At 42.0% G+C, this 17544-nt stretch overlaps 1 protein-coding gene across 5 annotated transcripts in view; it reads left to right on the top strand.

Moving 5' to 3' along the window:
• Positions 1–17544, top strand: part of SFXN5 (sideroflexin 5) — a 122740-nt gene that overhangs the window by 3112 nt on the left and 102084 nt on the right. For all 5 annotated transcript variants that reach the window (XR_008379386.1, XM_053587032.1, XM_053587035.1 and 2 more), the window contains exon 2: positions 9695–9763. Coding sequence is in view for 3 of the 5 variants with exons in the window: in XM_053587032.1 (XP_053443007.1) it covers positions 9695–9763 (69 nt within the window). In the remaining 2 variants the exon portion in view is untranslated. The remainder of the gene's footprint in view (positions 1–9694; positions 9764–17544) is intronic.

The raw sequence follows: 17544 nt of genomic DNA, 5'->3' as shown, positions 1-17544 counted from the left end.
GACAGAACCAGCAGCTCAGACGTGCTGGCTGGGAGCGCTGTTCCCACACTGCAGACCCTCCCCGACCCCCCCGTTCCCTCCCGCACTGAGAAAATGGAGTTTATTTATTAGGAAGAGAGCAAAGAGACTCGGGTGAAGTGAACTTGGGCTCGCTGGGCGGCGGATAGCTGCGGAGGCGGCCAGAAAGAAGTTTGCAGTAAGAAAGGAAATAGTACGAAGGACGGTGCGGTGGCTATTTTTTTTTTTTTAATAGTGGTGGACAGAGGGGGACCGGTTCTAGCAAAGGAGTGCCTCCATCTTCAATGATAATTACAGAGCTGTGCTCCAGAACCTTCTGAAAAAAAAAAAAAAAAAAGTCCCCATTGTTTTTAAACAGGACCCAATTCCTTGTAAAAGATAGACGGTGTCAGCATGTAGGTGTCTGAGATGAGATTAGTGTCTTCCTGCCAGGATAGGATGACATTCAGAGCGAGATTGTCAGGGGTGCCCCTGCCTGGACTTGAGTGACCCTTCTTTGCCAGTCCTCCCCTCACCGCCCACATACACTCTGCTTATCCTTCAAGGCTCCCACCTCTGGGAAACACTTGCTGTCTTTCCCGTGCCATTACTCCTCTGGTCCCATCAGATTCCTGACTTCCTCCCACAGGCTACCCCAAGTGGGATCTTCATAGCTCGTTCTTTCCTTATAGTCTTCCCTGTGGGTCCTCTAATTGTTCGCTGTGGTTACTTGATTTCCTCAAACCTTCCTAGGATTTTTGGGAGAAAGGGTTGAGCTTGTCCTTCCCTGTCTCTACTTTATGCTGAGGGAGGTTGGGCATATAGTAGTATGCAGAGTAAAGATGTAAAGAGGTGTGTGTGTGTGTGTGTGTGTGTTTCCCTTTGGTGCCTGTTATCTGTGTGTGGCACTCAGGACATTCAGTTATGCAATAGACGTTTACTGAGTACCTCTTAGAGGCTTAAATGACTGAGCTCTTTGCTGTGATCACTGCTGAAGCCATAGATACACATTTGAGACTACACCATACTTTTTTTTTTTTTTTTGGCCGGGGCTGGGTTTGAACCCTACTCCTTGAGCCACAGGCGCCGCCCGAGACTACACCATTCTTAAAGCCATTGCTGGTACCTCTTTTTGGCACTGCTCTCGAAGGCAGTAAAAGTGTTTGTTGTATTTGCTGTTGAAGCTTCCCTCTGCCAGCATAGTGACCTGCATAAAGCACACTGCATGTGCTTCATCAATGTTAAGGAACTTTTCTTTACTCCAAACCTGCTCCTCCTCCAAGGCTCACTGGTTCTTCAAGTAGCCCAATTTGCTGTTCCATCACTGGAGTCAGAAACCTGGGAGTCACCTGTATACCTCCCTTCCTCTCCCTCACCCTCTGAATACAACCAGAGGCCTAGTGATCTCACTTCTTAAACAGTGCTCAAGTCTGCCCATCTCCACTGCCAGAATCCTAGATCAAGTCCTTGTCATCTATTTCCTAGGTCACGGCAGAAGCTTCCCAATAGATCTCCCTGCTTCCACTCTGGCGGATTCTTCTGCACTGCAGAGTCCCAACAATGTAGGTCTGAACAGGTGACTTCCCACCTCCCTGACTATCTGCATACCTCCAGTGGCTTCCCTTGCTTCTCAGACAGAGACCACTTCTGAAGGGGCCCCAAACATCTGCGTGGCCCACCCCTGCTCACTTCTTCCTTGAATCCCACCATCTACCCACCCTCTTAATCTCTTTCCTAGCATACTTGCTGCTTTTCAGCCTTTAAACCTACTGTATTCCCTCCCACATCTTAAATTGGTAATTACTGAAGCTGGGAGATGGGTGAATAGACATTACTGTGGGGGGCATTGGTTTGTGATCATTCTTCTACTCAAAAGTTAATGACAGTAGTCGAGCATTGTTCCACCCTTCTTGTGTATTGACATTGAATTTTCACAACAACCCCATGAGGCAAGTGTAATGATCTCCAGACTGTGGGTGAGAAAACTGAAGCACACAAACAGATTAAGTATCTTCCTAGGAGGTCTGGCTCCATAGTCCATGTTTGCTTGTTTATTTGTTCATTGTCAACTTTTATAATGGAGGTTTGCAAATATACAAAGTGGAGACAATCAGAGAATCTCTGTTCACCATCACCCAGCTTTAGTAATGACCAATTTAAGGCCAGCCTTGTTTCATCTATACACCCTCAGCTCCAACCAATGAATTATTTTGAAGTAAAGCCTCAATAGCTTGTCCTTTCATTAAATCTACTAACAGGTATTTGTAAAAAAGATAAAATAAGGACTCTGGTTAGTTTTTTTTTTTTTAATAAACTTAAAAATTTCTGGATTAATTTGAGATTTACAGAATTAAAAGGCAGAGAATTCCTGTGTAACCCTCACCCAGTGTTCCCTAATATTATCATCTTACAGTGTCACAGTACATTTGTCAAAACTAAGAGGCTGACATTGGCACATTACTATTAACTACACTTTAGACTTAATTGGATTTCACTTTTTTTTTTTGAGACAGAGCCTTACGCTGTCGCCCTGGGTAGAGTGCCGTAGCATCACAGCTCACAGCAACCTCCAACTCCTGGGCTTAAGCGATTCACCTGCCTTTGCCTCCCAACTAGCTGGGACTACAGGCGCCTGCCACAACGCCCGGCGGGCCCAGGCTGGATTCGAACCTGTCAGCTCAGGTGTATGTGGCTGGCACCTTAGCCGCTTGAGCCACAGGCGCTGAGCTTGGATTTCACTATTTTTTACACTAATGTCCCCTTTCTTTTCCGGGATCCCATCTAGGAACACATCACATTTAGCCATTGTATCTTCTTATCTCTTCTGGTCTGTGACAGTCACAGTACCTGTAACAGTTTCTCAGACTTTTTGATGAACTTGACAGTTTTGGAAGTACTCATGGGATATTTTGTGGAATGCCCCTCTGTCTGGGTTTGTCTTTGTCTTTGTCCTGGATAAACGGACGGAGGTTATGGGTTTGCGGGGAAGAATATCACAGAGGTGAAGTGCTCTCTTCATCATATCATCAGATTTTTTGATTAGTTTTAACAGAAACATAATGTCCTTAACACACACAGCATTTTTCTTAGCATCACCAAGTAACCAGCCACTATTCACATTTCCCTGATTGTCACGTAATTTTTCAAATATATATAGCTAGTTGTTTTGAGTCAGGATCTTGTAAGTCCAACACATTAGATTTGGCTTTCTCTCTTTTGTATCTTCTAGTTTATTATTATTTTTTTTATTGTTGGGGATTCATTGAGGGTACAATAAGCCAGGTTACACTGATCTTCTAGTTTATTAATACTCTCTTCTCCTCCCCACCCCCCCTTATTTCTTGAAGAAACTGGATGGTTTGTTTTGTAGAATTCCTCCCTTGAATGTGGCTCTCAGAGTCTCTGTGGTGGTGTTTAATATGTTCCTCTGTCTCCTGTTTCTCCCATAAACTTGTAGCTGTCTCCCAGGCTGGAGTTCAGTGGCCTCATCAGAGCGTACTGCAACCTTAAACTCATGGGCTTACACAATCCTCTTGCCTCAGCTTTCCAAGTAGCTAGGGTTATAAACACATGCCAGCATGCCCTGATAATTATTTTTCTCTCTTTCATTATTATTATTATTTTTGATAATTTCTCACGCATGCTCAGGCTGATCCTGAACTTCTGGCCTCAAATGATCCTTCCACCTTGACCTCCCAAAGTGGTAGGATTGCAGGTGTGAGGCACCATGCCTGGCCAAGTCCATGCTTTTAACCACTCTTTGCCCCATTCTCCTTTGCCTAGTGAAGGGTAGTAGATGATAGCCAGCAGCCAGGTAATCTCTGAGAGTTCGCTTTGCTAAAGCAGGATCAGCACCTCATAGAGTCACTTGGGCAAGCCTTTAAACAGATACTGATGCGTGGAGCCCACCAAAGATCAATAGCATCAGAATTCCTGGGTTATGGCCTCATTTCTGAAGTACCCAGCTGATGCAGTGTGCATTCTGGTTCAGGACAACTGTGCAGGTCCAGGCTTTCTGCCTTTGGGCTATTGGTTCAGTGAGTGATTTATTCTTAATCCTGAAAAACAGTAATTTAGAGGTCTGGGGTGAGGGGGGAATGTCAGTCTCTTCTCCCACTGCCTGCGCCCCCCTACCCCCACCCCCACCCCCATTGGGAGGGGGTGAGCCTGGGCTGTGGGAAGGCAGCCTGCTAGAGCAGGCTCAGGGATCCTGCTGAGAATTAGCTGACTCACCTTTCTTGTGAAGTGAAAGGGAAGGAATCACTTGGCTGACTCATTCTTCCGGTAAAGAAAAAATATCCACTGACTATATGACTGGATAAAGATGCGGGCTGAATTTTAGAGACAGAGAGAAGACTATACATTTTAAACTATTGAGAAAATAAAAATGAACTCAAACTGAGAAAGTAAAAACCTTTCCTGCCATTCATTGGACAGGGAAGACAGACACAGATAAAGCTGGCTGCAAAGAAACAATGTTTCTCACAAGGACCCCTGGAGCTATAAAGTATCAGAACAACTCTGTTCTTTGAACAATTGCTCTTTCAGGCTCATTGAGAAATCTCATTCTCTAACGTCATAGGTTGCCAGAAACTTTCTATGTAAATCATTTCAATGGGAATGAACCATCTATCTCTTGACTGGCAGATCTAAGCCACTTTGCCTCAAAGAATCATGTGCTAAACTTCAAATAAGCAGTTTCTAGTCCCAATCTTCCACATTAATCTTAACTTTTTAGTTTCCAAAGTAACAAGACCCAGATTCTACTTGTCAGTCTAGACCAGCGGTTCTCAATCTGTGGGTCGCGACCCATAGGAACTGTATTAAAGGGCTGCGACATTAGGAAGGTTGAGAACCACTGGTCTAGGCCTATGTCGACCCCTTTCTACCCTGTCTTACTTTGCTTTGAGCACATTGAATCACTGCTTCATTTACATTTTACTCCACCTTTACCCAACATTCTATACTAACTCAGTATTTTCCTTTGTTTGGTGAGGGGCCTCAGAGTTCTTCTGCTGTGTGCTGCCTTCCTTGCAGTCAGTAAACCGGACTTTGTCAGACTATAGGTTTGTCCTTGAGGGTCTTAGGCTGATTAGGCCAGGACATTATCATCTATATTTTCAAATCAGGACCCCCCTTTCTTCAATTTCAGGCCTCTGTGTCCAAGTATTTACTGAAAAGTTACATCTGGAAGACCCTTTAAGTATCTCAGACTTACATGCAGAATACAGAATTTTTGTATTCCTCCCCATTCCATCAGTAGGTTTCTTACTATCCTCATCCTGGTTAACAAGCATTCGTGTTGAAAGACTTGGGGCAGAACCCCCCACTCAGCCCGGAGCTCTGACCACCCCAATCAACCGCAAGAGTCGTCTCTTGATGCAAAAACGCAAGAGGATTTTTATTCCTGTATACGGGGACTTGATTCACAACTCTTTTAGGAGCCGAGAAATCAAGTCCCCCACAGCAGTTTTTTACAAGCTTATAAAGGCAAAAACTACAAAGTAGGCGGGAATAGCAGACATGCCAGGGACTCTAAAGTAAGAGAGAATACACACACCTGGGATTCTAACTAGATAAGGAGAACTCTAGTTCACTATTCAACTGTCTTAAGACAAGACTAACAGTCAAATATTTACTTAAGCTCCTGGGGCTATCTCCTGGAACAGTTACAAAAGGTCACATTCCTATGGTAGGGAGCGAGAAGTGGTCACATTCTCATGGTAATATTTTCTTTCAGTGTCTAACTAGAAATCTATTCTTTTGGGCGGCACCTATGGCTCAAGGAGTAGGGCACTGGCCCTATATACTGGGGGTCATATATGCCCTGCCCCAGCCAAAACTGCAAAAAAGAAAGAAAGAAAAGAAAAAGAAATCTATTCTTTTATATTTTATTTTTATTTTTTGAGGCAGAGTCTCACTATGTTGCCCTGGGTAGAGTGCCGTGGCGTCACAGCTCACAACTATCTCCAAATCATGGGCTTAAACAGTTCTCTTACCTCAGCCTCCTGAGTAGCTGGGACTATAGGAACCTACCACAAAGCCCGGCTATTTTTTGGTTGCAGTTGTCATTGTTGTTTAGCTGGCCCAGGCCAGGCTCAAACCCGCCAGCCTTGGTGTACGTGGCTGGTGCCCTACTCCCTGAGCTATGGTCACCGAGCCTAGTATCATCCATGAGTCTTTGTTCTTCCTTGTTCCCCCACAGTCGCTCAGCCTTTCAATACCCCTAAGACCAAGCACAGTGCTGGGCACATGGTTCTCAGGAGGCAGCTGAATGGTGGAGTTAGGCACAGTTTCTGATCCTAGGCTTCATGCCTGAATACTTTTGCTTATACTCTTCTCTACTTGGAAAATTCATCTACCTCCCAGTCCCAGTTCCACTGGGATACCTCCTTGTCTCACACCAGAAATCTGTGTGTCCCCAGTGTTCTTTTTGATGCCTCATTTAAGCACTGATCAGAGTGTTAGTTGTTTACTTACTTGTTTGTAGTTTTTTGTCTTTCGATGGGTTCTCAGCTTCTCCAGGACTTGTTCATTTTGGTGTGCTCTGATGTCTGTGGGGCAAAATGCTTTATATGGGAGTCTCCCCTACTGGCTATGGTGGAAAGTGACACAAGAGGGTGGCGGGGCTGGGATAGCACAGTGCAGTGCTGGACCTTCTTCAAGAAATTGCTTCATTCAGGCCATTCTCCTTCTGTCTTGGATTGCTGGCTGCCATACTTTATCCATTCCTGACCTTGTCCTTCCTTCAAAACCCAGCCTGGCTCTGCCCATTCTGGGAAGCCTCAAGCCATTGACTGCTCTTCAGCTCACACATCTGTTTCCCAGGCAAGAGTACCGTGGAGCCCCTTCTAGATGTGTGAGGAGAATCCCAGCCAAAGAGATAAGGAAAGAGCATCTAATAGCCCATGTCCTTCAGACCTTATTATCCAGTATAATACTTAAAATAACAGCTTATATTTTACTTTATATTTAAAAAATAGGGTATTCTGTATATTATGTATGATATTGATATGTTTTTCATTTTCAAATCACTTTAAAAGATGTAGAAGTAAAAATCATCCATAATCCTATTACCTAGTGGCAATCTCTATTAACATTTTAATGTATTTTTATCTTGCTTTTTTTTGAGCCAGAGTCTCAGTTTGATGCCCTTAGTAGAGTGCTATAGCATCATAGCTCACAGCAACCTCAAACTTTTGGGCTCAAGCAATCCTCTTGCCACAGCCTCCCAGAGTGCTAGGATTACAGGTATGAGCCACCATGCCTGGCCCTGGCTTTTTGAAAAATATGATTTTTAACTTTTATTTTGAAACACTTTCAGTCTAACAGAAAAGTTACAGGAGTAAGGAAAACTTTCCCATGTACTCTTTGCTTAGATCCACCAGTTTTTAACGTCCTGTCCCATTTCCTTTATTATCCTCTTTGTCTACAGGTGATCATAAAGTCTAGAAACATAGCAAATATACGTAATCTCATGAGGACGTTTTTAATCTGTGAATACATAGAATTATAGTACCTATATTTACAGATTTTGTGGCTGCCCTGTGTATTTACACATTAGTTTTCTTCAACCATTTAAAAGTAGGTTGTATTCATTCATCCTTTAATACTTCAGTTTATATATTTTAAGAACAAGGACATTTTCTTACATAATGATAGCGCAGTTATTATATTTAGGAGATTTAACATGGAAACAGCACTTATATTAATGTAGTCCATTTTCCAGTTTTGTCACCTGTCTCAGTAAGGCCCTTGGGAGCATATTCCCCTCTAGTAGAGGATCCAGTCCCAAATAGTGTGCTGTACTTAGTTGTCTCTTTCCCTTCCTTTAATGTGAAACAGCTTTTGTTTTTGTCTTTATGACAATGTATTTGATGAACATGATCGGTTAATTTATGAAATACCCCTCAATCTTTGTGTGTTTGATATTTCCGCATGATTTAGATTTCAGATATCCCTCTGGAATACTATGAAAGTGATATTGGGGACTTCTCAGGGTGTCACAGCCAGAGGGACACGATGTCCACCTGTCTCTCATTGGTCCTTTTAATGTGTTCTTATCATTTTTTTTTTTGGGGGGGTGGCACTTCATTACTTCTAGAACACCAAAAATGTACCAGTTTCATCTTGTGCCTTCCCTTTCTCAACCCTTGAAATAGCCTCTTCCTGAAGAACTCTGATTCCTTTTAGTGACCTGGATCTGTATGTCGTTGGTCTTTTTGCTCTTCATTTAGAATCCATCTAGGTCTATTTTTCTCCTTGTTTATTGAGTTGGAATCATGCTGCTTATATGCATTTTATATAATAAAATCCTAAGCATTTTTCCATGTCCTCATGTCTGAAAACATGATTTTAAAGGCTGCATAGTATTCAATCATATGAATGGGCCATTATTTATTTAACCACATACCTATGTAAATAGTGTAGCAGTGAATATCCTTGGGGTACACCCCTGACCACATCTCTCAACATCCTGGATGGTTCCTTAGACTAAGTTCTTAGAGGGGAAATTTTGCCAGGACAACAGTGTGAGTCTCAAGCATGTATGTCTTAAGTCAGGAAATGGTATAGACCATTTGAGGTACAAGAGGTTAGAGAGTTTTAGTAAAAATGGTACTTGATCTGGTTTGTGAGGGGCAGCACCCAGTGGGGGTGGCGGTAAGAATGAGGCATGCTGCTGTGGGCAGAGAAATGAACGTGATGGGGCTGATCATGTGTGGGACCTTTGAGGTGACCTGGGGCCTATGGCTGGGTCTTTATTGGGAAGGGAAAAAAACAAGTGTTGACGGTAGGATCTGGTGTCCTAGTAAGCAAGGGGAGGAAATGTGGAGGCTTCTTGTTCTACACTGTACAGAGGATAGTGCGAGGAGAGCTTATGGGACTGCAGGGAGAAATTTAGGGCAGAGCCTGGAGTGTAGTGAGGCATGAACCCAGTGTTTGCCGCTTTCCCTTCATCCTGAGCTTGGCACCCTCCCTCCTCTCCTGGAGCTCAGCTTTGCCCTGCTGGCTTAGTCCCCAGAGCAGAAGGCCAGCAGCAGTATTGCTTAGTTTTCTTTCATTGTGCTCTATGCCTGTGGCTTGCTTAGCACAAAGCCTTCTTTTTCCAGAGCCTCTGAACTGGGGGCCCCTCATCCTGTGTCTCACAGCAGCTCCAGGGTTATGAGTGAAGGAAGGCCCAAGGAGTGAGATTGGTATTGTCATGCTTGAGCTGTGCCTGCAGGGATCTCCCCCCAACCCCTGGGGCAGAGGTGGATCTTGGGAAGGGACCCTGTGAGGCGCAGGCAGGGTCTTCTGTCACTCAGACTGTCCTAAGCAAAGCAGGGAGGCTGGGAGAGGGCTACAGACCAGACTTTACCTCCAGCCTGCATGTCTAGTGCTGCTTGAGAGCTTCTGAAGGGCTCAAATAGATCTCAGCATTGAGAAAAGGAGAGAAAAATGGGAGGCCCCTGGAAGAGAAGTTGGGACTGTCATTGAGTATCTTAATGGTCTCGGAGTTGACTTTGGGAAACTCTCAGCCTTAGGAAAGCTGTCCTCAGGTCCCTGAGCAGTGAGGCTTCTCTGATATTCTCACACTTGGGGAGTCCTGGGGATTAGGGCACACTGACCCTAAGGGAGAGCTGTGGGGTGGGGCTCCCCAGTGTCTGGAGGATGGTGTATAGAACTTACTACTCTTCTCTCCTGCCCTCTTCTCCAGACGTCCTTCTATGGCCGCTTCAGGCACTTCTTGGATATCATTGACCCTCGCACGCTCTTTGTCACTGAGGTAAGTTATAGCTATTACTGAGGGGGGGGGACTTAGTGCCTTTTCACTTTAGAATGTATGGATCATATGAAGGGTCAAGGATGGTGGGGATGGGGCAGTGAAGACAGGCGAGGTGAGAGGTGAGAGGCGGGTATCATGATCTACCTCTACCTATCTCTGCCTGTATCAATCATTCATCTCCATCCATCTGTTAGCCATCTCATGCCCTGTGCTGTGTGCTTTTTCACATTATTACATTTGGATCTCTTACAACACGCCTTCTAGATACATGGTATCATCATCATTATTTTTATTTCAAACTTCAATGAAGTTATTATCAAGTTCAAAAATTATATGCTCATTAAAAAAGTTCAAACAGTACACTCATGTTTAAGTAGAACAAAAGAGTATCCTTTAACCTTCCCTACCTAATTCTGTCCCTTCATAGTTAACAACTATAAATAGTATTTATTTATTTATTATAAATAGGTATTAATGTCAGGTTTATAAAGTATAATTTATTTTATTTATTTTTTTTTTTAGAGACAGAGTCTCACTTTATGGCCCTCGGTAGAGTGCCGTGGCCTCACACAGCTCACAGCAACCTCCAACTCCTGGGCTTAAGCGATTCTCTTGCCTCAGCCTCCCGAGTAGCTGGGACTACAGGCGCCCGCCACAATGCCCGGCTATTTTTTGGTTGCAGTTTGGCCGGGGCCGGGCCTGAACCCGCCACCCTCGGTATATGGGGCCGGCGTCCTACCGACTGAGCCACAGGCGCCGCCTGTATAATTTATTTTTTTAAGTATACAGTTCTGTGAGTTTTGACAAACATATTCAGTCATGTATTCACCACCATAATCAAGATATAAACCATTTTCATCATCCTAACATATTCTCTCAGGCCTCTTTAGAATCAATTTCTCCTTTCCCTAGCCCCTGGCAACCAGTCATCTGTTTCCTGTTTCTAAAGTTTTGTTGTTTCCAGAATGTTCTATAAATGGAATCCTGCAGCATGCAGCATTTTGTGTCTGGCTTCTTTCCCTTAACATAATGCTTTTGTGATTCATCTGTATTGTTGCATGTATTAGTACTTCATCCCTTCTTATTGCTGAGCAGTGTTTTATTAAAGGGATGTTTCAGAATTTATTTATTTGTTGATGAACACATGGTTCTTTCCAGTTTTTTGCTGTTATGAATAAAACTGCTATGAGCATTTTTTGTGTGGATTTATGCTTTAATTTCTATTGTGTAAATAACTAGGAATGAGATTGGTAGCTTATGTGGTAAGTGTGATAAATACATATATTTAACTTTATCAGAAACTGCCAAACTATTGTTCAAAGTGGCTATACATTTTACATTCCCATCAGCAATGTATGAGAGTTCCAGTTGCTCCACTTCCTCACCAACACTTGTTATTGTCAAATCAAGAAAACGTTTATTTTAGCCATTCTAAGACATATGTCTTATAGGCTTTTTGTATGTATTTACAAATGCGAGTAGGAATGTGTGTACATATAAAATATATTTGTGGGACCACACCTACAGTGAATCTTACAAGGGTACATGTGAAATTTACTAAGTGTAGAATATGAATGTCTTAACACAATAAGGAAATGCCACGAAGGCTATGTTAACCAATTTGATGAAAATATTTCAAATTGTATATAAAACCAGTACATTGTACACCATGATTGTATTAATGTACACAGCTATGATTTGATAATATATATAATTATATACATATATGTATATAATATAGATAATATAGATAATATATGTATATATGTATATTATCAAATCATATATTATCAAATATATACATACATGTATATAATATATATGATTATATGTATATTATCAAATCATATATATTATCAAATCATAGCTTTGTACATTAATTTGATGTAATTTGATCAATTTGATGAAAATATTTCAAATTGTGTGTAAAACCAGTACATTGTACCCCATGATTGCATTAATGTACACAGCTATGATTTGATAATATATGTATATTATCATATATTATAATATGATACAATATATGTATATTATCAAATCATATATATTATCAAATATTATATACATATATGTATATTATCAAATCATATATACATATATGTATATTATATATATTAAATTATATATACATATATGTATATTATCAAATCATATATAAAATCATAGCTGTATATAATATACATATATACATATATGTATATTATCAAATCATATATATTAAATCATATATACATATATGTATATTATCATATATATTAAATCATATATATACATATATGTATATTATCAAATCATATATATTAAATCATAGCTGTGTACATTAATGCAATCATGGGGTACAATGTACTGGTTTTATATACAATTTGAAATATTTTCATCAAATTGGTTAACATAGCCTTCATAGTGTTTAATAAATGTTTGAAATTTATATATATATACACATATATGTGTGTGTGTGTATATATATATACACATATGCAGTTTGTAAGCTTTTTACATGTATTAGCTCATCATGTTAACACAAAGCAACCTTAACAGGTAGGTTCTATTGTAAGGTCCATTTTTTCTTAAACCTTTTTTTCTCTTTTTTTTGAAACAGTCTTACTGTGTTGCCCTCGGTAGAGTACCATGGCATCACAGCTCACGGCAACCTCAAACTCTTGGGCTTAAGTGATTCTCTTGCCTCAGCCTCCCAAGTAGCTGGGACTACAAGTGCCTGCCACAAAGCCTAGCTATTTTTTGGTTGTAGTTGCCATTGTTGTTTGGCAGGCCTGGGCTGGGTTCAAACCCACGAGCTCTGGTGTATGTGGCTGGCGCCTATAAGGTCCATTTTATAGATGGAGAAATAGAAGTTAAGTCTCACACACTTGGTGCTGACAAGTGATAGAGCCAAGGTATGATCCCAATTATTCTCAGTAGTTTTCATTCCTATTCAGGTAACTTGAATTTAGGGAAGGAACTTGCCCAAGGTTACTCAGCTGGCAGAAGACCTAAGATCTGGCCCTGGGTCCCCCCCATATACCCTGAGGCAAGTCAGCTGAATCAGCTTCCTGAGAGGACTGTACTTTTCTGTGCTGAACATTCTGACTGGCATTCTTAGGCTCTGGAGATGACTAGCTCAAGGAGTGAAAAACCATGATGGAAGGAAACACAAGGCCTGCCAGGCACTTGGGCCTGGAACCATCCTCCGTGTGCCTGGGGAAGCAGCTTAATAATGTGAAATGTGGACATTGCTCTTATGTGTGGTTTTTTACTGCATCTTAGCAAGGATAAAGGGCTCAGGTGTCACAGACTGTCCTGGGCTCTGTCTTGATTCTCCTGATGAGTAATCAATGTGAGTTCATAAGTATTAGGAAGAGCAACAAATTAGAGAAACTACTTGCCTAGCCTAGGTAATGTGTCATTCTAGATAGAACTGTCAACTCAAAGGATGGAGGTGTTAACAGTTTGGGGGCACGTGGAGAAATGGAGGGAGACTTGGAAGGTAGGGAGGTATTTCAGTTCTCCTGAGATTACCTCGAGCAGGCAGGGACTTTGGGGGTGGATGAGCAGCTGCTGGGTGGCTTGCTGCCTGTGAGAGGCTCACACTGCTTTCCCTGACCCTTTTCCCATTCTTAGACCATTTCATTTTACTATTCTTTTCCTTGTACCACTTCTTTTTTTCAATTCTTTTTTATTTTTTTTTTTGAGACAGAGTCCTACTATGTCACCCTTGGTAGAGTGCCGTGGCGTCACAGCTCACAGCAACCTCAAACTCTTGGGCTCAAGTGATTCTCTTGCTTCAGCCTCCCAAATAGCTGGGACTACAGGCCCCCACTACAACGCCCGGGTATTTTTTATTGCAGTTGTCATTGTTGTTTTTAGCTGACCTGGGCTGGGTTCAAACCCGCCAACTTCAGTGTATGTGGCTGGTGCCGTAACCACTGTGCTACTGGTGCCGAACCTCTTTTTCAATTCTTACCCTTTGACACACCCCAACATTGTATATATCACTAAACTATTTTTTGGCCTGTTTCTCCAACAGTTAATTTTAAAATCTGTGTATACACACACACGCATATATACAAATATATTTATTAATTGAAACTTAAATATTTATCAACTAGAAAATACTAAGGTGCAGCCATTTTAGGATGTTTTTCAAATTTCACTTGTTCCTTCCCCTCATCAAACATTTTTCATGGGCTTCTCAGAAACTTTCCTCCCCACTGCACCCCAGTTGGGGATTGTTTCCAGGGCTACCTCCTAGTCTTTTGCATAGCTTCTGCCTGTGGAAGATCTTCTAGACCCTAAAGACTCTGGAATGGTCCTGAATTGGACCTCTGGGCCAGCACAATAGTGGCCTTAACCCTCTCTAGTTCTAGCATAGGGAGGTTGGTTAGCAAGATCATCTGCATTCATGCAATGAGAAATTAGAGGCATGTAAGAGTGGTCAGGTGGGGAATGCTGGAGGTCATGACTCACTACACTATAGGCTCTGGGCCACATTTCTCCCTGGAACCCCACAGTTGTCCAAGCACCATCCTCTACACAGTGAAGAAAAAGAAGCCTCCACATTCCCTTCTCTTGCTTACTAGGATGCCAGACTCTGCAGCCAATTTTGTTCTTGTTCCTTTCCAATAAAGACTCTGCAGTAGGCCTCAGGTCACCTCCCTACATCCTCTGGATGAGCCGAGGGGCACCAGGAGGGCCAGACTCCCCTGCACTGCTGGGCTCAGTCTACCAACCTTGGCTCCTGTCTATAAAACATTGTTCGTCTCCCCTGGCCCTTGGCTGGCACCCTGGCAGGGTGTGCAGAGTGCTGGCTGCACAGTTGGAGGAAATGTGGATGGCCTATTTGTGAGAGGGAGGATAGTGGAAGACATGAGGAGATGGCTATGGAAAATGGAAGGTCCAGAGGTAGAATGATGAGCTTGAACCTCTGGTGACCTGGTTCTCAGATGCATTAGCAGAGTTAATGGAGAAACTCCTCTTGAGAGAGTTTTGCAGCTACTTGTTAGCAATTTATAACTGAACGAGCTTTAAAACCATGCCAACCCTTGTATGTGAATGAGGTGAAGGAAATATTATTCAGTATAATTTCTCTTAGGAAGAGGGCTGTGTTCTAAGAATGCCTTGAACAGTGCTTCAAGGGAGGAGGAGGTTGTTCTTCACAGAGGGGAAAGAGCTATGTTTATTTTCTTTTCGAGACTGAGTTTCACTTTGTTGCCCTTGGTAGAGTGCTGTGGTGTCGCAGCTCACAGCAACCTCAAACTCCTGGGCTTAAGTGATTCTCTTGCCTCAGCCTCCCGAGTAGCTGGGACTACAGGTGCTGACTACAATGCCCAGCTATTTTTTAGGGAACCATCAGGAACTTGCAGAAGCCTAAGGGAGAAAGCTCGGCCTTCCATGTATGCCAGGGAATTAGACCCAGATCTTTAAGGACAAGGCTGTAACACACGATGTCTGAATGATTCCTAAATATGGACCAAAGATAGAAGGAATTTACTATTCCAAATGAATGGTTGATAAATTGTCCTCTTGGAGGGCATAGGTAACTAACTAAAATGGTTTTGTTTCTTTTTTTTTCTTTTGGGATGGAGTTTCATTCACTCTATTGCCCAGGCTAGAGTGCCATGGTATCAGCTCCCTTACAGCAACCTCAAACTCCTGGATTTAAGCCATCCTCCTGTCTCTCCCTCCCATAGTGCTAGGTTTTATAGGTGTAAGCCAACGCTCCCATCCTGAAAAAGTATCAATAATACCAACTCAATATTAACAGTGGTGTAATAATCTGAAACTATATTGTGTGTATTGTAGAATAGAATAAATAATTATACTGATGTTGAATATCAGAGTTCTCACTGTGGGGTTGAGGGATATGCATATGGAATAGGGGAAAAGATAAAAAGAACTACAGTAGAACCTCTGTAAGTTGACCACCCAAGAGACTATAACAAACTGGTCAATATATGGAAGTGGTCAACATAAGGAACTAGGCCTACTGTACTGACATGTACATGGAGAGCATGTCCAGTCTGTGAAAATGAGGTCAACTGAAGGAAGTTATCAGTGTAGGGAGGTCATCAACTATGGAGGTTCTGTATATGATGGAAGTACTGCATATGATGTATTTAAATTGGTGTTATCAGTATGAGCTCATGATCTATACATGCACACGTCTGCATTACATTTCCTAGCTCTGCTCACTGACTGCACTTTGCACTCGATTTTGGTTTCTTTTCTTTTTTTTTTTTTTTTGAGACAGAGCCTCAAGCTGTTGGCCTGGGTAGAGTGCTGTAGCATCACAGCTCACAGCAACCTCCAACTCCTGGGCTTAAGTGATTCTCCTGCCTCTGCCTCCTAAGTAGCTGGGACTCTAGGTGCCTGCCACAATGTTCGGCTATTTTTTTGTTGCAGCCGTCATTGTTGTTTGGCGGGCCCGGGCTGGATTTGAACCCGCCAGCTCAGGTGTATGTGGCTGGCACCTTAGCCACTTGAGCCACAGGAACCGAGCCTCAATTTTGGTTTCTGAATACCACTACCCACAATAAGGATCCTGGGCTCCTTGGAGAGATGGTGGAATGCAGGTCTGAGGTAGTAAGAGTTGCTACAGAAAGTAAGAAGTGCTCAAAGAATGATGGAGACACAGGGACTGGCTTGAAAGGAAACCCACTTGTCACAATCAGGACAATTTGAGCACTAAAAAGAAAAACAGCAATGGATTCTAACACATTGAATAAAGAAAAAAATCTATGATTCCGTATGCTATAGTAGGAAAGTATCCTCTTGAAAATCAAGGTGTTGGAACTTAATGGCAAACATGATAGTATTAAGAGGTGAGGCCTTTAGGAGGTGATTAGGCCATGAGGGCTGCTTTCTGGTGAATGGGATTAAGGACCTTAATTTATATCAGAGGCTTCACACAGCATCCAGCCCTCTTGCTTTCTACCGTGTGAGGACACAGTGTTCCTTCCCTCTTAAGGATACAGACCTCACCAGACATCAAATGCTGGTGCCTTGATCTTGGACTTCTGGCTTCCAGAACTGTGAGAAATAAATTTCTGTTATTTATGAATTGCCCAATCTATGGTATTCTGTTATGGTAGCACAATGGTCTAAGACACCACAGAAGTACTAAAAATGTGAGTGGAAGAAATTCCTCTTACCCTGTATAACTCTCAATTTGGTAACTGATTCCAACCAGAATCATTCATGGATAACTATTTCCATGGAGTAAAATATTATTGAGAAACACAATAGTCATTTGCTCTCAAAGTATCGCTCTGCAGATTATTTAGCAATTACTTAGCAATTATAAAGAGGGAAAGGTACCTTTACAATGAAGAGCCTTAAAAAGTCTTTTCATTCAGAAATCCCACTTCTAAAAATTTATTCAAAGAAATTAAGAGAAGTACAGTGAAATTTATGGATAAAGATAACTTACAATGGCAGATATCCTTTTACCAGGTGACCAAACTTAGCATCATAACAATGAAAACAATTGACATTGTGTGCCTCCTGATGTGATAAGATTCTGATGGTAATCCCCCAATGCTGGAAGCTACAAAAAGTCTAAAGAAGAAAATAAAAAGTGCTCATAATGTCATCTGCTACAACGAATGACCATTAACATTTTGGTGTATGTATATGTACAATATTGGGATGATTTTTTTTTTTTTAATATTGGGATGATTTTTATAATATCTATATATTGCCACATATCATTTGTCTCTGTGGAGAGAATCATATGTGCATAGACACAACGTGTGGATATCATGATTCCTCTCTCTGTTTACCTA

The sequence above is a fragment of the Nycticebus coucang genome, chromosome 4 (genome assembly GCF_027406575.1).
Source record: "Nycticebus coucang isolate mNycCou1 chromosome 4, mNycCou1.pri, whole genome shotgun sequence".
Lineage (NCBI taxonomy): Eukaryota > Metazoa > Chordata > Mammalia > Primates > Lorisidae > Nycticebus > Nycticebus coucang.
The sequence above is the reverse complement of the archived record's forward strand: the minus strand, read 5'-3'. Positions and strand labels throughout refer to the sequence as shown.